The 23,742-nt window shown below is 45.0% G+C and overlaps 3 protein-coding genes across 3 annotated transcripts in view; 1 reads left to right on the forward strand and 2 right to left on the reverse strand.

Annotated features, from left to right (window-relative positions):
- The window catches only part of LOC134800746 (myrosinase 1-like), a 39,712-nt gene extending 38,801 nt beyond the window's left edge, over positions 1 to 911 (reverse strand). Inside the window, exon 1 of the mRNA XM_063773285.1 lies at positions 891 to 911. Coding sequence (XP_063629355.1) covers positions 891 to 910 — 20 coding nt within the window. The 5' untranslated portion in view covers position 911. The remainder of the gene's footprint in view (positions 1 to 890) is intronic.
- Positions 1 to 23,742, forward strand: part of LOC134800724 (trafficking protein particle complex subunit 12) — a 165,062-nt gene that overhangs the window by 59,055 nt on the left and 82,265 nt on the right. The window lies entirely within an intron of this gene.
- LOC134800827 (isoleucine--tRNA ligase, mitochondrial) lies at positions 4,405 to 22,729 on the reverse strand. Its single transcript, XM_063773384.1, has 14 exons — positions 22,476 to 22,729; positions 22,213 to 22,335; positions 21,088 to 21,380; positions 20,046 to 20,156; positions 18,554 to 18,667; positions 17,991 to 18,190; positions 17,483 to 17,649; positions 16,840 to 16,960; positions 14,703 to 14,812; positions 14,278 to 14,444; positions 13,436 to 13,571; positions 8,339 to 8,502; positions 6,808 to 6,942; positions 4,405 to 5,267 (listed from the first exon to the last, which is right to left on the reverse strand). Exons 1-14 carry the CDS (start codon positions 22,668 to 22,670, stop codon positions 4,424 to 4,426), a joined length of 2,880 nt encoding a protein of 959 aa, XP_063629454.1. The 5' UTR covers positions 22,671 to 22,729; the 3' UTR covers positions 4,405 to 4,423.

Consider the following 23,742-nt stretch of genomic DNA (forward strand, 5'->3'; position numbering starts at 1 on the left):
GAAGAAACTCCTCAAATTTATGGGTCAAACAGATCACTGTGTTATCTTTCCTGTAGACATACACAAGAGTTAAGGGCTATAAAGGTTAATTTTCTTATTTAACCCTTATCCGCGTGAAAAAGTCCTCCTTTTATTTAGAGAACTATGATAAAATCATTGCTTACATGCCCACAAGCTGTTAACTATTGCCCACAGGAGAGAAAACTAGTGTGTTATCGCGAACAGCACATTTTTCTCTCCTGTGGGCAATAGTTAACAGCTTGTGGGCATGTAAGCAATGATTTTATCATAGTTCTCTAAATAAAAGGAGGACCTTTTCACGTGGATAAGGGTTAAATAAGAAAATTAACCTTTATAGCCCTTAACTCTTGTGTATGTCTACAGGAAAGACATAACACAGTGATCTGTTTGACCCTTATAGAATACTAAGGGATTACTATAATTTATCTATAAATCAAGTATGCGCATTTAACCAGTGCTATTTCGTGAAGCGGAACTCGTGATGAAGACCAGGCGGCTTAGCACGGTCGCGTTTTTATCCCTTGTCACCATGCCTGTCACGTTCTAACAAGTATGTAAGTGCGAAAGGGACGCGCATAGTGATAGTCGATAAAAATGGAACCGTGCTGAGCCCGCTGAAGGGAACTCCTCAACGACAACATTTTACGTTTTTAGGCTGATTGTAAATGTCATTTCCGTAAATGATTTAATTTACTTTCAGATGACTTTCACACTATTGTGCGATATAGTTTTTTCTGTTTAAGATTATTTACAATTCTGCTTTGCCTTAGTGTTGACTGGTAGAGAAGCCTCATGGCATTATATGTTAGCCTATTGTACATTAAGTTTTATTATTTAATGCAATAAAATTTAAATAAATAAATACTTACCCGATAATTACCGCCTTCATGCAAGCCATGTCTTCGACTGATCACCGAACTGCATGTTATCTTAGATCGCAAATAATAATCACGGCGATAACAATCCGCCGAAAATATTTATCTTCGATTGAATGTAAATAAGTAGGTACATACTTAAGATATGATATAATACATATAATAGATAGTTATTTGTTATACAATAGGGAATATTAGGCAAAGCTCTGCGTAGATGGCACCTTTGTGGCACATACAGTAAACAAACCACATTGACACATGGCCTACCGCGAAACAAGAAAATCGAAATTTCGTTATCTAACCTCTCTTTCACTCTTGCATATTCGAGCGATAAAGAGGCAGATAACTAAATTTCGATTTTCGCGTTTACCGGTAGGCCCTTGTTAACAAACCGCCTTGATGCATGAATGTCATATTTTATTGTCTGTGAAAACTTGTCAAAAAACAGTTTAAGGCACAGTATGTATATGTTAGTCTATGAATTTACTGAGTCGGTAGTGCTGCACTCTGGCGGCAGAACATTGCAGTAATATCCCCTATTGTGCAATTGTTGTTTATCTCTTGTGCCTCGGAGTAAATATCTATGGAGTAGAGACGCGCACTAATTTCTATCTGAAAAATTCTGTCGTTTTTGGCGCGGGGGACGAGGTAACGCACACAAATAATGTTAACACTAATGCATTTTTAGCATGCGTCGCTACACACGCACACGACAAAATTATCAAACACTAGCAAAAACTATATTCACACAAGTACAAGAACAAACACAGACAACCCTGTCCGTGAACGAGATGACGTCAGTTCTAAGTAAACCTAGATAGTGCGAGGGACGCGCCGATAATATTGTCGATAAAATTGTCAATGAATTTTAATTTCTGATTTTATCAATTATAATAATAATACAATATCAAGTCTTTGTACCAGCATTTTACTAACTTTGAATTTTTGTATTGTTTAGATGTTATTTCTAATAGTTTGTCAATTTGTTTAGGGCGAATCTTGCAAGCTGATATAGAATGATTTATTATTATCAGTTCATTACTTAATATTTTACATGTTGGTTTACTTCTGAAAGCAATGCAATATACTATCGAGCATGCAGATCTGATGACAGAGATGGAACGCGGCCATAGGATGTCATTTAAGGGATATTGAGTAGGGGATAATTAGTATATATATCGGCGGTAGATCGTAAAATCGGACATATCGAGATATTCCTAGGCATATCATGAAACGCCGCCATTTAATAATCTGCCTTTTGCATTTTTTGCCACGGCTAGTGCTGCATTCTATGTGGCATTTGGAGCAGAATGCGTAGGTACTAGGTAGGTACTAAAATCATACGCTACCCAAACACGTACTATAAGTAGGCTGTCAAGCCATTTCAATGGTTATCATTTGCTAAAATTAGGACATCCTACTTATTCGATATGCCTAAATGTTGAGGTTTGAACGGTATGGCTGGTGGTCACTAGTCAGATCATGACATGCCGGCGTTTCATGATCTGCTTAGGAATATCACACCTTGAAGTTAGCACGATATGGCTGGTGGTCACTAGGCAGATCATCATCTGCCTAGGAATATCACTCCTTGAGGTTTGTACGATATGGCTGGTGTTCGCTAGGCATCATGACCATCTGTATATTATTCATTTTGTTTATATCGATTTTACCGATATTGGTTTTTATGGTGTCCCATCACTAATATTGGTACGGTGATACCAGAGTAATAAATTAAAAGTGCCTATTTATGGAAAGTGACAGCCGTAAATACCTTAAATTAATAAAATATTTGACATGTTAAATAAAAATATATAGCTGGTCAAGCAAATCTTGTCGGTAAAAAAGGCACGAAATTCAAATTTTCTATGAGACGATATCCCTTCCCGCCTACATTTTTCAAATTTGCCGCCTTTTTCTACTGACAAGATCTGCTTGACCAGCTATATGTAGAAACTAAAGGAAAAAATAATTTTCAAAAAAGAGTATCGGTAATTTTACGTTATTTAGGGGTTGTGCACAAATCACGCGAGATGTTTTCGACTACTTTTTGATCCCCCGTCCCCCTTTTCTTTATTCTTATAGATCTATTTATTTGATTAAATAGATTAGGTTGATATGAAACTAAGGTGTTATATAAAAATAATGTGTTACATAAATTATATGTGACGTCCCACGGGTAAAGGTACCTTATGGGGGTTGGCGATTACGCTATTATTAACGCCGCTCCAATATTATTGCGGCGCCATGCGACGTAAGCGCCGGCCGCCATAAGGTACCTTTTTCCATGGAACGTCATATATAACAAAAAGCAACGCAAATAGGGCATATTACTGCAATGTTCTGCCGCCAGAGTGTAGCACTAAGCTAGCTAGTAAATTTTCTCTTTTCTCTTTATCGCTCAAATATGCAATAGTGATAGAGAGGTTAGATAACGAAATTTAAATTTTCTTGTTCCGCGGCGGACCCCCAGATTGTGATGGATTGTGGTAGTCGCGCCCCCTACGCAGAGTTTCGCATAATATTTCCTATTAGAAATTCTACTCGTACCTAATTAATATTTAGAAAGTCTTCTTTAGAATTACCCTAAATTAGATCTAATATCATGTCACTGGTATCACTGTCAGATTGACAATGTTTTTTAGTTATTTGCAAAGTTAATGCACTATTTGATAATATTTAGATGTAATAGTACTTACATATGATAAGAAACGTGTTCTTTTTGTAGACTAGACGTTTCCGATCTCATTTTGCACGAGAAAACGCTGCAATTCGGCATTTTCGGCTCCTATCATTCCGCTTAGACTGACGTTTGCTGAATGGCGTATGACGTGTGGCAACTAGTTTTATATAACCTCCTTGACCGGCGGCCGCGATCTTTTTGCAGAGGGGAACGCCTGTTAATGGCCGCTCCATAGATATTTACTCCGAGTCTTGTGCTTATATAACTTTGATATCCGAGCAAGTGAAAGATTACAAAAATGAACCATGAGCATAACGAGTATTTCTAAACCATTTTTTTAAACACATCAAATTATTTCATAAGCTTCTCGTACGGAACCCTCGGTGGGCGAGTCCGACTCGCGCTTGTCCGGTCTTTACTGTATTGGTCGGTTATTGCTGTTACGTGGGAGCATTTTCACTGAGGCATTGTGCGTGTGGCAGCGGTCATAAATAAATAAATATTATAGGACATTATCAAACAAAATAATGAAAGTCCCATAGTAATTTTCATACGCACAATACTTTAGTGAACAATATCTGGGAGACCGAGCTTAAGACCTAGGTAGATCGATTGTTCGCCCCGAAGTCACCCATATAGCAAGTTTCATCGAAATAGCGCCGTTTCCGAGATCCTCGAAATATATATACAAGAATTGCTAGTTTAAAGCTATAAGATACTCTAGGATCAAGAATTAAAAGTGTAATAAAAAACAGTTATCATTTTCAAAAAAACCTTCTTAATTTACACTGTTATAATATCTAAATATTAACTACAGCTAAAATAATAAATTACCTTTTAGTTTCTACACCGACGCCATAGCAAGTTGACATCTCAAGCACTTATCACAATTTTCCTGCGCGTTATACTTGCGACACCGCAGACACTGCTCTCGGCCGCTCTCGCCGACACTCACCACCCATCTCTCGACACTCTCGACACTCAGACACACTTCTGACACTTCTAAAATCTCATTTAACACACTTTCATTAGTTTCATCTAAACAATTTAAATCATTCAATATGGAATATAATGTAGGACTTAATTTTACATCAACAGAGAATTTCTTTAAATTTTCGTTTTGAGTTAAAGCTGTAATATCTTTCTTTAATTCTAAAATTAAATCCATTTTCGTTGTGTCTACGCTTTGATTCTCTAAAACAGGTATATTTTGAGTGAAAAAGAAAGGTTTTTCATATAAAGGATGATATTTCCATACCTCTTCTATTAAATGCGGCAAAATAGGTGCTATCGCCTTACACAGAGAGACTAGAATCGTGTGAGCAACTAACTGTGCCCCTATCCTCCCTTCTGACTCTTTAGGAGCACAATATAATCTATCTTTAACGCAATGACAATATAAAGCTGACACCTTATTACTAATAAAATAGAGGATATTTTGAACTGAACTGTTATATCTCAACTCTTTCATATTTTCGTGTACATCCTTTAAAAACTTATACGTTTCTGCGACCATGTATTGGTCGAAGTAGTTCAATGGTGGGGGGTTGAGTGGGGGAAGGTCAATGACCCCTAATAGATATTTCATAATGGCGCGAATCCTGATGACCTCTGACTGGCAGTCGTCGAGCAGTTTCTTACTGACGATGATTTGTGTGTGCTGTGTGCCGTGGCTGGCCACCCACCATCTGTAATCATATTTCAAATTAAATGGACAAATATTAAAATACTAGAGATAAATCCTGGTCACGGCACCACACTGCACAGACGCCATCAGATATATTGGAGCGGCTAAGACACCTACAAATATCTGAACACGCCTCTACAGGGAGTATTATCCCAATGTTTTGCCGCCAGAGTGCATCACTATGTTGTTTAGTAAACCATAGAGTAACTTATACATACTCGGCCTTAAACAGTTTTTTGACAAGTTTTCATAATGACATTGTTGCATCAAGGCGGTTTGTTTACAGGCCACCTGTATTTCGTTATCTGCCTCCAAATTTCGTTATCTGCCTCACTATCGATCGAATAGGCAAGAGTGATAGAGAGGCAGAAACCGAACTTTCTATTTTCGTGTATCGCGGTAGGCTCTGTGATAGCACTTGTGACGCCCTCTACGCAGAGTTTTGCGTAATATTCCCTATTGTCAGGACGTTTTAGAGTGTGTGTTCAGATATTGTGAACACCTTGGCCGCTCCGATATATCTGATGGCGACTGTACATCGCCAGGTGACAACCAAAACTGACTAATTACTACAAGTTCAGAGGCAAGTTGAACCGCACGGTAGTACCAAAACAAGGTTGATTGTTGAACCCTTTGAGGCGCGTCATCGTGAATCTTGTCGGAATACACGAAGGTTGACATTGGATTGTGTTGTAAATTTTAGTAAAGCCCGAACAACGTCATCTCCGGATGATTTTATGGCGTGAGCAATCGGATCAACCAATTAAAATATACCTACTGAATACAATTACATATGGTACATCATCTGCGCCATTCCTATGTACAGTCGCCATCAGATATATCAGAACGGCCAAGGCGCTCACAAATATCTGAACACGCCTCTATTGCCAAGGCGTTAGGGCGCGTGTTCAGATATTATGAACACCTTGGCCGCTCCGATATATCTGCATCTAATGAGTGCACTGATGTAAGAGTTGCTAATGTAATAAAGCACGATTCTATGTAGATGACGTCATTACAGGGAGCAGTTCAAAGGAGGACTTGTGCTACATAATAAATTCAATAACGGAAGTTCTTCATTCAGCGCACTTGCCATTGCGTAAATTCCGTTCTAACATAGGTTCCGTCCTCCTAGACAATTCTAATGCATTGATACCTAAAGACCTAGATTTCAGTTCTCAATCAAGTGCTTTAGGACTTAAATGGGATCCAAGGACTGATACATTCAACTTTCCGTGCGTATGCCTTTTCTTTTCGTGCGTCCGTTGCCGTATTCGGCAATCATAGGGTTAATTTTGTATTGTAATTATTGAGCTTGGTTCCCTGGCGAAATGACGAAATACACCTCAGTAGTCGGAGGGCTGCGGCCTGCAGTCTGCGCCGGCCTGTCAACACAAGCTCCTGATGACACTCCTCGGTACGGAGTGAAACATGTCGAGCGTTTTTCGACGTAAAATACGTGAGTGACCCGTTCTTAATATATTTAATGTGTATCTGTCTCACGGAAGTTTTGTTATTGAAATTACACCTCAGTAAGTTACCTCAACGTGTCGATGCCGTACGCGGGTTGCTTGCCGCCTCCGTTTATGATCTGTTCTGGCGCGATCACATTTCCAAGAGATTTAGACATCTTGCGCTTCTCCGCGTCCACCACGAACCCGTGCACGAAGATGCATCTGATAAAATACATACAATTAATGTTACTAAGGGCCACTTGCACCATTCATTAACCCGGGGTTAACCGGTTAAACCTGGAGTTACCATGGATACCAGTACAATTTGACACTGGGTTGACGGTTAAACCGCTTAACCCCGGGTTAGAGGGATGGTGTAAGTTGCCCTAACGGGTCTAACGCGATTAAATTACATTATTTAAACTTTGTTCCAACGTTTCAGCCAGGTTGCACTAGCTGTGGCACGGAAGACTGGCGTCCCAGCAAAATGTCAATAGAGATATTGGTGAACAACATTAAAGTACCCGACACACGATTAGTGCGACAGGGCCCTATTTCACCAACGTGACAGGTGCTACATTTGTCGACATCACTGTTACTGACGTCACAGGCCTCCATAGGCTACGGTAACCGCTTACCATCAGACGGGCGGTGTGGTTGTTTGCCACCAACATGTTAATTAAAAAAAAACTCCACTATATCGCCAGTAAATAAGTACTTATTTTGCGAAGCTAATGACAATTGTCACAAGAAATACGACAATTGTCACGAAATTCCGACACAGAACTCATTAGCTGTCAATAATTACCGAAAGTTCTTTGAAATCTTGTGACAATTGTCATCATTATCATCATAAACATTACAAGAGAAATACCTGATTTTTGCCGATATAATAAAGTTTTTTTTAAATAATACAATGATGGTGACAAACAGGAATACGGCCCACCCGATGGTAAGCGATAACTGTAGCCCATGGATGCCTGTGAAGTCAGCAACAATGAGACTTGTCGAATTGTCGCACCTTTCACGTTGGTGAAATAGGGGCCAGGCTGGAACGTCGGAAAATTTTAATCGCGTTAGACCCGTTAGTAACATTAATTATGTGTACATAACGCGACAGTTTAAAGTGTTATACTCGTATATAGTATTTTTAACCCCCGACGCAAAAAGAGGGGTATTATATGTTTGACGGCAAATGTCTGTCTGTCTGTGGCACCGTAGCTCTCCAACGGATGGGCCGATTTCGATGCGGTTTTTTTTACGTAAAAGCGAGTTATAGAAATCGATCCAGCAGTTTGAAGAGTATCAACGCTTTTCCAAAAAATCCAAGGTATTTTTGTTATAAATTTTCTTGGCATATAGCGTAGAGTTTAAAAAAAAATTATTATTAAATAGTTAGGTATATAAAATAGCATCTGTCCGCGAAATCTTCCGAGTACATATTGTTAAATTACCCTCTAACCATATTCAGAGGGAATGATTCCTAGTTAATAAGTTTTTGTAAACATAGGTACTATAGGTAGGTACACTTCATCATGTTATTAAGGGAATAAGAGCGTGCCAAGGTAATTGTGAACACCTCGCCCGCTTAGCAACTTCTGGTGCCGACTGTACATACTTGTATGGGGCGCGGCCGGTGATGGCTGCGCTCGTCAGCAGCGAGCTCTGGAACCATCCCGTCAGCTGGTCCACGCCCTCGCTGTACAGGGAGGCCGGAGAGGCCGGGGAGGCCGGGAGAGTCCGCCACGATGACCCCGAGTCCAGCCAGATGTCCATTATGTCCTGAAATATAGTTCTCGACTTCAACTTACCAACACACAATATAAACACATAACACAGAACAGACAGACAATACATAATACGAGTACCTAAACGTATTGACGTTTGTCGCCTGCAATTTGGTTCGACGTTAAAATATTATTTATTATTTTAATTTATTATTTAGCGACTAGGTTTGGGCTAGTGGGTAGTGACCCTGCCTGTGAAGCCGATAGTCCCGGGTTCGAATCCCGGTTAATTGTGTGATGAACACAAATATTTGTTCCTGAGTCATGGGTGTTTTCTATGTACATAAGTACCGTATTTATCTACATAAGTATATATATGTATATCGTCGCCTAGCAATCATAGTACAAGCTTTGCTTACTTTGGGGCTAAGTTGATCTGTGTAAGATGTCCCCTAATATTTTATTTATTTATATTGCGAGGACAAGTGAAACTTACTACAAGTCGATGTCGATAAAATGATGACGTGAAACAGCGCTCCAGCAGATGGCACACCCGGTCGATGACACTGTTCACATTACAACGAGACAATACCTCTCCTTTGATGACTTGTTCCACGTCAACACCGAGCTCCTGGGCCAGATCTGGTGGCAGCAGGTCAGCCACCGGCGCCGTCCACCACACGTCGGCCGCGCTCCAGGAGGTGGCACACCCGGTCGATGACACTGTTCACATTACAACGAGACAATACCTCTCCTTTGATGACTTGTTCCACGTCAACACCGAGCTCCTGGGCCAGATCTGGTGGCAGCAGGTCAGCCACCGGCGCCGTCCACCACACGTCGGCCGCGCTCCAGGAGGTGGCACACCCGGTCGATGACACTGTTCACATTACAACGAGACAATACCTCTCCTTTGATGACTTGTTCCACGTCCACACCGAGCTCCTGGGCCAGATCTGGTGGCAGCAGGTCAGCCACCGGCGCCGTCCACCACACGTCGGCCGCGCTCCAGGAGGTGGCACACCCGGTCGATGACACTGTTCACATTACAACGAGACAATACCTCTCCTTTGATGACTTGTTCCACGTCAACACCGAGCTCCTGGGCCAGATCTGGTGGCAGCAGGTCAGCCACCGGCGCCGTCCACCACACGTCGGCCGCGCTCCAGGAGGTGGCACACCCGGTCGATGACACTGTTCACATTACAACGAGACAATACCTCTCCTTTGATGACTTGTTCCACGTCCACACCGAGCTCCTGGGCCAGGGCTGGTGGCAGCAGGTCAGCCACCGGCGCCGTCCACCACACGTCGGCCGCGCTCCAGGAGGTGGCACACCCGGTCGATGACACTGTTCACATTACAACGAGACAATACCTCTCCTTTGGTGACTTGTTCCACGTCCACACCGAGCTCCTGGGCCAGGGCTGGTGGCAGCAGGTCAGCCACCGGCGCCGTCCACCACACGTCGGCCGCGCTCCAGGAGGTGGCACACCCGGTCGATGAGACTGTTCACATTACAACGAGATTATACCTCTCCTTTGATGACTTGTTCCACGTCAACACCGAGCTCCTGGGCCAGATCTGGTGGCAGCAGGTCAGCCACCGGCGCCGTCCACCACACGTCGGCCGCGCTCCAGGAGGTGGCACACCCGGTCGATGACACTGTTCACATTACAACGAGACAATACCTCTCCTTTGATGACTTGTTCCACGTCAACACCGAGCTCCTGGGCCAGATCTGGTGGCAGCAGGTCAGCCACCGGCGCCGTCCACCACACGTCGGCCGCGCTCCAGGAGGTGGCACACCCGGTCGATGACACTGTTCACATTACAACGAGACAATACCTCTCCTTTGATGACTTGTTCCACGTCCACACCGAGCTCCTGGGCCAGGGCTGGTGGCAGCAGGTCAGCCACCGGCGCCGTCCACCACACGTCGGCCGCGCTCCAGGAGGTGGCACACCCGGTCGATGACACTGTTCACATTACAACGAGACAATACCTCTCCTTTGATGACTTGTTCCACGTCAACACCGAGCTCCTGGGCCAGATCTGGTGGCAGCAGGTCAGCCACCGGCGCCGTCCACCACACGTCGGCCGCGCTCCAGGAGGTGGCACACCCGGTCGATGACACTGTTCACATTACAACGAGACAATACCTCTCCTTTGATGACTTGTTCCACGTCAACACCGAGCTCCTGGGCCAGATCTGGTGGCAGCAGGTCAGCCACCGGCGCCGTCCACCACACGTCGGCCGCGCTCCAGGAGGTGGCACACCCGGTCGATGACACTGTTCACATTACAACGAGACAATACCTCTCCTTTGATGACTTGTTCCACGTCCACACCGAGCTCCTGGGCCAGGGCTGGTGGCAGCAGGTCAGCCACCGGCGCCGTCCACCACACGTCGGCCGCGCTCCAGGAGGTGGCACACCCGGTCGATGACACTGTTCACATTACAACGAGACAATACCTCTCCTTTGGTGACTTGTTCCACGTCCACACCGAGCTCCTGGGCCAGGGCTGGTGGCAGCAGGTCAGCCACCGGCGCCGTCCACCACACGTCGGCCGCGCTCCAGGAGGTGGCACACCCGGTCGATGACACTGTTCACATTACAACGAGATTATACCTCTCCTTTGATGACTTGTTCCACGTCAACACCGAGCTCCTGGGCCAGATCTGGTGGCAGCAGGTCAGCCACCGGCGCCGTCCACCACACGTCGGCCGCGCTCCAGGAGGTGGCACACCCGGTCGATGACACTGTTCACATTACAACGAGACAATACCTCTCCTTTGATGACTTGTTCCACGTCAACACCGAGCTCCTGGGCCAGATCTGGTGGCAGCAGGTCAGCCACCGGCGCCGTCCACCACACGTCGGCCGCGCTCCAGGAGGTGGCACACCCGGTCGATGACACTGTTCACATTACAACGAGACAATACCTCTCCTTTGATGACTTGTTCCACGTCCACACCGAGCTCCTGGGCCAGGGCTGGTGGCAGCAGGTCAGCCACCGGCGCCGTCCACCACACGTCGGCCGCGCTCCAGGAGGTGGCACACCCGGTCGATGACACTGTTCACATTACAACGAGACAATACCTCTCCTTTGATGACTTGTTCCACGTCCACACCGAGCTCCTGGGCCAGGGCTGGTGGCAGCAGGTCAGCCACCGGCGCCGTCCACCACACGTCGGCCGCGCTCCAGGAGGTGGCACACCCGGTCGATGACACTGTTCACATTACAACGAGACAATACCTCTCCTTTGGTGACTTGTTCCACGTCCACACAGAGCTCCTGGGCCAGGGCTGGTGGCAGCAGGTCAGCCACCGGCGCCGTCCACCACACGTCGGCCGCGCTCCAGGAGGTGGCACACCCGGTCGATGAGACTGTTCACATTACAACGAGATTATACCTCTCCTTTGATGACTTGTTCCACGTCAACACCGAGCTCCTGGGCCAGATCTGGTGGCAGCAGGTCAGCCACCGGCGCCGTCCACCACACGTCGGCCGCGCTCCAGGAGGTGGCACACCCGGTCGATGACACTGTTCACATTACAACGAGACAATACCTCTCCTTTGATGACTTGTTCCACGTCAACACCGAGCTCCTGGGCCAGATCTGGTGGCAGCAGGTCAGCCACCGGCGCCGTCCACCACACGTCGGCCGCGCTCCAGGAGGTGGCACACCCGGTCGATGAGACTGTTCACATTACAACGAGACAATACCTCTCCTTTGATGACTTGTTCCACGTCCACACCGAGCTCCTGGGCCAGGGCTGGTGGCAGCAGGTCAGCCACCGGCGCCGTCCACCACACGTCGGCCGCGCTCCAGGAGGTGGCACACCCGGTCGATGACACTGTTCACATTACAAAGAGACAATACCTCTCCTTTGGTGACTTGTTCCACGTCCACACCGAGCTCCTGGGCCAGGGCTGGTGGCAGCAGGTCAGCCACCGGCGCCGTCCACCACACGTCGGCCGCGCTCCAGGAGGTGGCACACCCGGTCGATGAGACTGTTCACATTACAACGAGATTATACCTCTCCTTTGATGACTTGTTCCACGTCAACACCGAGCTCCTGGGCCAGATCTGGTGGCAGCAGGTCAGCCACCGGCGCCGTCCACCACACGTCGGCCGCGCTCCAGGAGGTGGCACACCCGGTCGATGAGACTGTTCACATTACAACGAGATTATACCTCTCCTTTGATGACTTGTTCCACGTCAACACCGAGCTCCTGGGCCAGATCTGGTGGCAGCAGGTCAGCCACCGGCGCCGTCCACCACACGTCGGCCGCGCTCCAGGAGGTGGCACACCCGGTCGATGACACTGTTCACATTACAACGAGACAATACCTCTCCTTTGATGACTTGTTCCACGTCCACACCGAGCTCCTGGGCCAGGTCTGGTGGCAGCAGGTCAGCCACCGGCGCCGTCCACCACACGTCGGCCGCGCTCCAGGAGGTGGCACACCCGGTCGATGACACTGTTCACATTACAACGAGACAATACCTCTCCTTTGATGACTTGTTCCACGTCCACACCGAGCTCCTGGGCCAGGGCTGGTGGCAGCAGGTCAGCCACCGGCGCCGTCCACCACACGTCGGCCGCGCTCCAGGAGGTGGCACACCCGGTCGATGACACTGTTCACATTACAACGAGACAATACCTCTCCTTTGGTGACTTGTTCCACGTCCACACCGAGCTCCTGGGCCAGGGCTGGTGGCAGCAGGTCAGCCACCGGCGCCGTCCACCACACGTCGGCCGCGCTCCAGGAGGTGGCACACCCGGTCGATGAGACTGTTCACATTACAACGAGATTATACCTCTCCTTTGGTGACTTGTTCGACGTCAACACCGAGCTCCTGGGCCAGATCTGGTGGCAGCAGGTCAGCCACCGACGCCGCCCACCACACGTCGGCCGCGCTCCAGGAGGTGGCACACCCGGTCGATGAGACTGTTCACATTACAACGAGATTATACCTCTCCTTTGGTGACTTGTTCGACGTCCACACCGAGCTCCTCGGCCAGGTCTGGTGGCAGCAGGTCAGCCACCGGCGCCGTCCACCACACGTCGGGCCCACGCTCCAGAAGATGGCACACCCGGTCGATGACACGCCTGTTCAAATATATAGAATCTTATACCTTTATACGAGCAATTCCTGTATATTTATATATTTATATTTCGGGGAGCTCGGAAACTGCTCTAACGATTTCGATGAAATTTGCTATATGGGGGTTTTCGGGGGCGAAAAATCGATCTAGCTAGGTCTTATCTCTAGGAAAACGCAAAAGTAAAGCTCGGTCTCCCAGATATTAGTATATTACATGAGTAGGAGTTTTTACATATAGTAGGAGAGGAGGAGTTTGTTAAGAACTATAGATACTTAGATAAAAGAAGAGGAAAGATCCCTGGGCACCTGATACGAAACGACGAATTTATCAAAAACATCATAGAAGGGAGAGTTGGTTTGTCTGGTTTTATTCACTCATAATGCACCCAAATTGATGATATTTATACACAGACTTCGCTAAAGCATTTGACAAAGTCGATCACAACATCCTCTACTGTACACTAAAGCCAACATATTGGATTTACACATTTTTAACTCCGAAATAGCTCACAACTTCTCAGCGTCCGCGGCTATTATTCAGAAATCAGAAATTATTTATTTGCATCGATACAGTATGGGGAAGTTACAATACATTCCCTTCCGTTCGAGGCTAGTTCTGGTGTACCACAGGGATCCAATCTGGACCCTCTTTTGTTTCTTATATTTATCAACGATTTGCTAGATAGCATCAAGTGTAAACAAGGATGTTACCTGTGGAGTATAGGCTTCCCGTGATGGTACAGGGCGGGTACGGGCACGCCCCAGGCGCGCTGCCGCGACACGCACCAGTAGGGCCGCGAGTCTATCCGAGCCCGGAATCCTTGCCGGGACTGCTGGGCGGTGGAGGAGGGAAGAATTTGGACGCCCTCCAATGCTTCCTGATAAAAAAAAACTACATTTTTTTAATGTTTCGTAGCAATTGGCAAAATCAGAACATATAAATTGACCGAGCGAGAGTAAAAGTCTCCGTTTCAGCTTGGACAAAACTGCCAGTTTTTTTCTCTTTTACCGGTTTTCATGAAATTTTGCGAGCGGTTCGAAAATTACAAGTAAATCTTTTTATATATCCAATTTTTTGACATTTTATAGACGTCGACAGCTCACAGAGTTAACATTCGTAGTAGTGGGATACTTACTAAAGCTTTCTTCTTCAACGCCTCGGTGTTAATAAACCATTGGTGGCTGGCCCTCAATATGACAGGCTTCTTAGTCCGCCAGTCCAGCGGGTACGAGTGCGTGTGGACACCTAGAAAATAAATACATAACTACATACATAATACTTTAAAACTATGTACCTAACTAAAAATAATTCTAATTTTTTGACGACTAGTCTAGCCTAGTGGGTAGTGACCCTGCCTATGAAGCCGATGGTCCCGGGTTCGAATCCTGGTAAGGGCATTTATTTGTATGATGATACAGATATTTGTTCCTGAGTCGTGGTTGTTTTCTATGTATTTAAGTATTTATATATTATTGTAAAATGACTATTGTTATTGGAAATGACTGCATCCCGGTGGAAGCACTGAAGAGCAACCCGAGGGCAATGGCTAGTGTGTTGCATCCCCTGTTCGTAGACATCTGGGAAACGGGACGAGTACCTGAAAGTTGGAAGGAGGGGATAATCATCAAGCTACCCAAGAAGGGAGACCTGTCCCAGTGCTCCAACTGGCGCGGAATAAACTTGCTGCCTGTCTGTTCCAAGGTGCTGTGTAAGGTTCTGCTGAACAGAATGTCGGCCGCTGTTGATTGCAGACTCAGGGATGAACAGAGTGGATTCAGAACGGGACGATCGTGTACGGATCAGATTAACGTCCTGCGCATGATCCTAGAGCAGTGTCATGAGATGAAAAGCGAGCTCCATGTCCTGTTCGTAGACTTCGAAAAGGCTTTTGATAGGGTAAAGTGGAGAAGCATATGGCGAATACTGAAGCAAAGGGGAATACCAGTCAAGGTCATAGAAATAATCAAGTGCCTTTATGAGGGATCCACTTGTCGAATAATGCACAGGGGCCAATTGTCAGATCCGATACCCGTCACTGCTGGAGTTAAACAGGGCTGTTTGCTGTCACCATTGCTGTTCCTGATTGTCTTGGACGATGTGATGCGCAGAGTTACCAGTCAAGGGGAAAGGGGGCTGCCCTGGGTCAATGGCAAAACCCTTGAAGATATTGACTTCGCTGATGACCTGTGCTTACTCGCTACGACACAAGACTATCTGCAGTCGAAGACCGATGACCTGGCCGATGCCGCAGGAAGAGAGGGATTGCGTATCAACTGTGCTAAAACGAAAGCTATGCGCCTGCACGCCCAGAATGCAACGCCTATTCTAGTAAACGGGGAGCCAGTTGAAGAAGTAACAAAATTTACATATCTGGGAAGTGTTATGAACCCCCTGGGAGGTGCAGAAGCGGATGTTGAAGCTCGCATCAATAAAGCCCGCGCCGCATATGCGCAGTTGAAACCCGTATGGACTTCCACAGTCATCACTCGCCGCACCAAGCTAAGGGTTTTCAACTCGAACGTGAAGTCGGTCCTCCTGTATGGATGCGAGACATGGCCCGTCAAGCAAGACATAACCAGTAGACTCCAGGTGTTTGTAAACAAGTGTTTGCGGCGAATCGTAGGAGTCTACTGGCCACGGACCATCTCCAATGTTAAACTATGGCAACTGACTGGCCAAAACCCTTTAGCTAAGGAGATACTTCTGCGGAAATGGCGCTGGATAGGACATGTTTTACGAAGGCCAAACAATCACCTATCCAAGCAAGGGCTGACCTGGAAAATTCCCGGAAAAAGAGGACAAGGTCGCCCACGTACCACCTGGAGGCGCACAGTGGAAAAAGAGGCGGCATCAGTTGGCCTCGGCTGGGCGGAGCTGGAAGAGGCCGCGCTGGACCGCGAAGAATGGAAATCCCTTCTGAGAGCCCTATGTCCCTGATGAGGGATAACAGGATATCATCATCATCATCATCATATATTATTGTATATATCGTTGTCTCAGTACCCACAACACAAGCTTTCTTGAGCTTACCGTGGGGCTTAGTCAATTTGTGTAAAAATGTCCTGTAATATTTATTTAATTATTTTAATTAGACGAAATTAAAAGTTGCGCTTAATGGTCCTCACTCAGCATTGGTTTCATTGCACCCAAATATAAAATTAGGGATTTTGTAAATGGATATAACGAAATTAAGGTGAAATGAAACCAAAGCGATTTCCAGTAAGGGCACTCGATGTATGGGTTAGGTGGCATACTAAACGGACGATAGGTACCTCGCCTTAACACCTGGTCGCCGAGGAGAGAGATGACGGCCTCCTGCCCGCGGCCGAGCACGAAGAGGCCGTTCAGAGAGCCGAGGTTGCAATACAGCCCTGATTCGTCCACGTTGCATTCCTGAAATATTTTTTCTACTGTAACGCTTTTTTTATACCATTGTTGGTGCAAAGAAGTATACGGCTCGTCTGATGGTAAGCGGTCATTGTACTTTTATGGATACCGACGTTGTAATTCTGAAATATTTATTGAAGTGAAAACTTCTTTAGCGGCGTTGTGCACTTTTTGTGGTGGGGAAAAAAATGTTAAACTCGCGACAGGTAAGATTTGTAAGACGTGAGACGGACACGTGACCTTATCGAAAAACTGTTAAAATGTCATCGAGTTTTTCTTTATCGATTTAAATGCCATCTAGTTAGTTTCCCTCTAACCGGTACTAATATAACTCGAGTACTAACAGTGATGTGCTTAGTGGTTTCAAGTAATGCGACGAAATAACGCTAGATGGCGTAAACCTCAATTATACATAGTGCTGCAGACATTTTGCACTAGTCATTGAGTTTTCACTTCTGCCGGCACTCCCGGAGTGCAACCCGTTGTTTTTTTTTACTGGGTTATTTTATGTAACATAATGTATCTCACCACTGGTATATTGTGTTCTAACCCCACTAGGAAGTCGTCAGGGCCGTGTGCGGGGGCAGTATGTACTAGCCCCGTGCCTTTGGAGGCTGACACGTGGCTCGCGGCGAGGAGGGGGAAGGATCGGTTCAGTATCTTGTGGTGGTAGCGCGCGCCTGTGAGCACAGCACCTGTCAATAATAGGAAAAAAATACAGCAAAAAAAAAACCCTACCCGACGAGTTTGAAAAATACAATAGTTATATAGAACATTTTAATGTCCAGCCATTTTAATGTTTTAATTTTTTGTGTCCCGCCGAGTTTGTTGCCGGTCTCATATTGGGATACCCTCCTCCGATTGAGGGGGGATTTAAATCTTCTCGAAGCAGAGGTGTAGGGTTGGAGCCGATATAGCTTTATTTTGACGTTTATAAGCGCATTGTAATATGCCTACTTGAATAACTATTTTTTATCTTTTTATCTTAAACCATAGTTTGAAGATTTTTGACTATAGCTGGGTGTTAGTACGGTACCTTCAACCTCTGCAATCTTCTGCACCCCTCGTTCCAGCGTCTTCTGCAGCCGCTCGGCCAGCTCGGCGGCCACGAGGAACAGCCCGCCGAGCCCCTCTATCCTCACGACGCTGTACGTGAGTTGTGCGCTGAAGCAGATGGCGCGGTTGGCCACCAGCGTCCAAGGGGTCGTCGTCCAGATTATCGCAGAGACGCTTTCGCTGAAATGTGATACTTAGTTATTTATTTCTTGAAGAAATAAATAAATAAATATTTTATAGGACAATAAATAAATATTATAGGACAATTTTACACAGATCCCCCTAGTCCCACAGTAAGCTCAATAAGGCTTGTGTTGTGGGTACTAGACGACGATGTATATAATATACACATTATACTTATATACATAGTAAACATCCATAACTCAGGAACAAATATTTGTGATAAACACACAAATAAATGCCCTTACCAGGATTCGAACCCGGGACCTCCTGCTTCGTAGTCAGGGTCATTACCGACTAGGCTAGGAGGCCATTAAGAAAGGAAGGAGTTCTAAATGAAGTAAGATGTGTAAAGTGTGTTACCCGTTCACAGCATCTCTGATGTTGTCAGGCACGGTGTCGAGAGGGAAACTGACGTACACTTCTGTGCTCTTGAACTGAGGGTCGTACTCCAGCTCGGCTTCCGCTAGTGCTGTTCTGCAAATAAAGTACTAGTTGACCGAGCGTGAGCGAAAGTCTCCGTTTCAACTTGGGCAAAAACGCTTTCGTGTGTCCGGATGTTCTCCTCTACAGGTCGCGATAGGGTATTTGACTGCATTATTTTACACCATGCAAGAAAAGCACTAGAAGATTAATAGAGAAACGTAGACAGCAGTTACTTTTGAACACAATTTCTATTTTTAAACCCGTATAAAACTATAAAGAGTAGGTAATTTGATCGTGACGTCACATGCTAGTATTTCATATAAGTACTTAAATTCCATATTACAATTGTTTTGACAGTTCGATAAAAGAAACCGATTTGACTAGTAGTCCCCTATTCTCTTCTCAACCGATTCTCCTGAAATTTTGAGAGAAGGTCAAAATGGCGGAGCCATACATTTATCCAGTTTTAAGTTATGCTCGCAGGATCTTCAGCTCACAGAGCGACTAGTACTTATATTACAAAATATTTATTTAAAGTTAAAACTTAAATAAGTACCTAGTAGTTTTGCTTGCAAATCTTATCTTAGAATATAATGAATATATACATATAATATAATGTGAATAAATGATTTAAATTTACAAATAAATAAAACTTGCTATCTCTTAATAATTACTAATAATGTGCGTTACTGCCTCTGCGTGCGTGCTATGACACGGGTAAGGGCAGCATCCGCTCGGTGTACCCCTTACATTTCATTAAAGTGTCAAAAGGGTCTCTACGTGTTGGCTTCGGCTCCGCGCACGCCTCCCAAAGGTCCGGAACACCATTGTTCCGTGATGGGAAAGACATACAACTAATAATAAAAAACACCGGTTCTAAACGTCGTAAAACGAAACGTATAAATCATACCCCACTTGGGGGCGTGGCCAACGAGAAATCGCAAGCCAAATTGTATAATGTATGCCCTGTTCTGAGGCTTGTAGGATTTGTTAGCTGTACGTCCAATACGCAGATCGTCCAAATGATGTTTCAATTGGGAGTATTACTGCAATGTTCTGCCGCCAGAGTGCAGCACTAGTTTGTTTAGTAAAACCATAGAGTAACTTAAACATACTAGGCCTTAAACAGTTTTTTGACAAGTTTTCACTATGACATTGATGCACCAATGCGGTTTGTTTACAGGTGGCCTACCGCGAAACGCGAAAATCGAAATTTCTTTATCTGCCTCTCTATCGATCGAATAAGCAAGAGTGATAGAGAGGCAGAAACCGAACTTTCGACTGTCGTGTTTCACGGTAGGCCATGTGATTGACCTAGTGACGCATGATGTGTCATTGATCATGTCAATGAGGTTTGTGTACTGTATGTGCTAGTGGTGCCACCTATGCAGAGCTTTGCCTAATATTCCCTATTGGCTATAAGACTCACTTGGAAGATGGCGACCAATAAACGGGCTTCAGAGCCCTAAAGATGAGCCCCTTCTCGTACATCTCGTAGAACAGCTCTAGCTGACTCTTCACGTAGCCGCTATCCAGGGTCCTGTAACATATATAAATACTATATGTATATTATAAGCGGTGGTTGCCGAGTGGATATGACGTCCGACTTTCAATCCGGAGGTCGCGGGTTCAAATCCTGGCCCGTACCAATGAGTTTTTCGGTACTTATGTACGAAATATCATTTGATATTTACATAGCTTTTCGGTGAAGGAAAACATCGTGAGGTAACTTGCATATATCTGCGAAGAAATTCAAAGGTGTATGTGAAGTCCCCAATCCGCATTGGGCTAGCATGGGGACTATAGCCCAAGCCCTCTCGCGCATGCCTGTGCCCAGCAGTGGGACGTATATAGGCTGAATTATTATTTTATTATTATTATATAAGTATTATTGAATTTAAACTGTCGTGATTCATACTAACATTACTAACACTAAGCTAATTATATGGTTTAACTCACGTATTTTAGTCACTCGCGCGACATGTTTTGGAGAGCCTAGGTCTCCATTTTCAAGCACTAGCTCGCGATACTAGCGTTCACGATAGCTCCGAGCCGCCTACTTTTTATTATGTATTGTAAAAAGAGTTCCCTCAATAGATCTCCAGACAACAGTGGAAGAATGGCCTCAAAACTATTCCCACTGGTGGAATACCAAATTAAATTAACCCCATGATACCTGCGCTTATAAGACGCGTCGCCACTGCTACACACAAAAAAACAATAATATTCGTATGCAAAACAGAGCTAATTTGGCATTCCTAATTGACTGAGTCAAGCAAAGGACTCTGTTTCAGTTTGGGTGAAAAAAATGCTTTTGTATGGCTGACAGTCCGTCCAGAGTCCAGATGTTCTCTTCTACAGGTAGCGCTTCACAAAAATTAATAAGAAATAAAAGGAAAAGCACTTAACTGTATAAAAATAGGCAAGCTGGTTCGAGTTCCATTGACACCCCACCTCTGATAGACACATACCTGTAACACTGCCCGGCCCAGTCAGCCATAACTCCCCAGCTTTCAAACTGTGCCTTCTGTCTCTCTATAGTTTCCAACGCAAACTTCCTTGCCACTTGACGTATTTCAACTGCACTAGATGGCATTGTCTCTTGCTTTTGTGTTTCAACAGTAGATTGCGCTGTTTTTTTTGTCTTTTTGGTTTGTTGGAGGGCTTTGAGCTCAATGGGCAGGCCATGGCAGTCCCAGCCGGGGACGTAGTGGACCCTGTTGCCAAGGAGGACTTGGTGGCGGTTGGTTATGTCTTTGATTATCTGAAAAATGGGAAATTATGTAGTTGATTATTGTTATTGTTTTGAAATAAGGATTATGTTGATATTGTTGGAAATACAGGTAAGTTTGGTTGCAACACAACAGTGTCACAAGCATTTTGTGCCTATACAGGCACTAGGATTCACTGTTTATGTTTACTGTTTATGTATGAATGATAAAAATACCTTTTTTTTAAATACCACATCGGTAGCAAACAAGCATACGGCCCGCCTGATGGTAAGCAGTCAAATTATTGAATTGTTTACTACTACTAAGTACTAAATGCTTTCATACGCTACTTTTCAGGGAATTCGAACTTTTATCAAGAAATCAATATTATATACTTAGAAGTTGTCAGGAAACCAAAACTAAGTAGTAATAAAATAATTTAAACTATGCGCTCAAACCATGGGTATACTGTATCCTTTAATATTTTGCAAGAATAAAGACAGGCAACCATCTTGATTATTTAATTGCATTCAATGTTTGTGATGTTTAGTGCAATTTAAAAAGTATTTTGTTTTTGTATAGCCTCTTCTTCTGAACTTTGAACTGTTTGCTTGGATTGTTTTTTAAATGAAGTCTCGTAGTTCAGTGTGCCTGTTGGCAAAGGCCTCCTCCAACTCTTTCCAGTATTTCCTCTGCCTGGCCAGTCATGTCCAGAATGGTCCTACAGTAGTTATTATTTCATCCTCCCATCGTTTGAGTTGTGAGCCTCTAGATCTTGACCCGTCTCTTGGGTGCCACATAAGGATTCTTTGGCTCCATTTTTCGATCTTACACCTTACAGTGTGGCCTGCCCACCTCCATTTCTGCAAAAAGTATTTACATTACCTTATTAACAGCATGTCCCATGTGCAAGTCTCCGTTAGCATACGGCGGGCCGTCGTGCAGCACAAACTCTGGCCCTTTCAGATGTTCCCTCTGCCAGTTGTACAGATCAGAAAACTTCGCGGCCTAAAAATATACAAGGACTTTCTTTAATGTGTTTAAGCCTTTTTTTAAACGCAAATCAGTTTGACTACTAAGAGTTAACTTAAATAAGTTGTTTAAAAGGAGAAAAGAATTGTATGTTCTCAATTTTATACCCAATTTACCTTTTGAATCTTATCTTTTCTCGCACTATTAGATCGCGCAGGAAAGTCTGTTTTTGGGAAGAGAATTGTATAAGAGTATGTTTTCGTTTTTGGTTCAGCGGAACTCTTCATTCGCACGAGTCCAATTGGAACCCATTTTGTTATGGTTTTCTTATAATTTGTGTGTAAAACATTTAAATTTCTACTGCATAACATAGTTTTTAGGTTATGTTATGCTCTGTACTTTGCAGATGACATACATGACAATCAAAGAGCATATAATCACTACGTTCTAAGAGGCGGAACTCCATAGTACGTTTTTGTCAAACGGTTGGTTTTGACAGGACTTGACTGATGTATGACTGATGAGCATCTATTCATACCAACATAAAGAAAATTGTTTATAGCACAGATAAAGAAATATATTATCTATATATTTATCTATGGTTTATAGAAAGCAGTGCTGTGAAAAATCGATAATAGTGAGTTCTCGAAACGATAATAACCGACATGATAGAAAGTAGTGCTGCGAAAAATCGATAATAGTGACTTCCTAAACCGATAAAAACCGTCCCTAAACTCATTCAATTTTTTTATCTTAGAAAATAAAACACCTGTGAGTTTATTACAAACTTTATTAATTTCTTAAGTTGATACTTGGTATATACAAAAACTCATTTATTATAAATAATAAGTGTTCTAAAATGAATATAAAACTAAAATTAACTACAATTAAGATAACTGAAGCTAAAAATTTTGCCCCCTTGGTAGGGTGCCCATCACGCAGGCAGCGTTCCCGCGCTGGATTGCTATGGCCAATCTTTGCGCGAGAAAGCTGCCTGCGCGAGGATCACCTGCGGCCTCCCTTAGGAATTTACTGAGCACCTTGTGGAGTCCCCGAGCCCCCCTACCCCATGGACCTAGTGTCTCGACGCCAAAGGCTACATATTCGTAGTATGCGCCGAGACAACTATATTTATTCGCCTTGAAGAGTTCTCGGACGTCAGCCGCCGCCCCGGCCTGTTTGCTGGTGGCTAAAATGTAGGACACCGCCAGCGTATCTGCGCAGGTGGCGTCCTACACCAGCGCCCGGCCCATCCGCCAGGGGATCAACGACATCCCGTCGGGGCGTTTGCCGTCGTCCCTTGCGATCTGGGGCTCCAGAGCCGCAGGGACGTCGGCGCTGACGAGCGCTCTCCTCAGGATGTCGTTGAGCGCGGCATGACGGGATAGGCGGCCGGCGCCCGAGGAGCAGGTGAGTCCGTGGTGGCCAAGGCGATCAACAGGG

Source organism: Cydia splendana, chromosome 20 (assembly GCF_910591565.1).
Source record: "Cydia splendana chromosome 20, ilCydSple1.2, whole genome shotgun sequence".
NCBI classification, from domain to species: Eukaryota; Metazoa; Arthropoda; class Insecta; order Lepidoptera; family Tortricidae; genus Cydia; species Cydia splendana.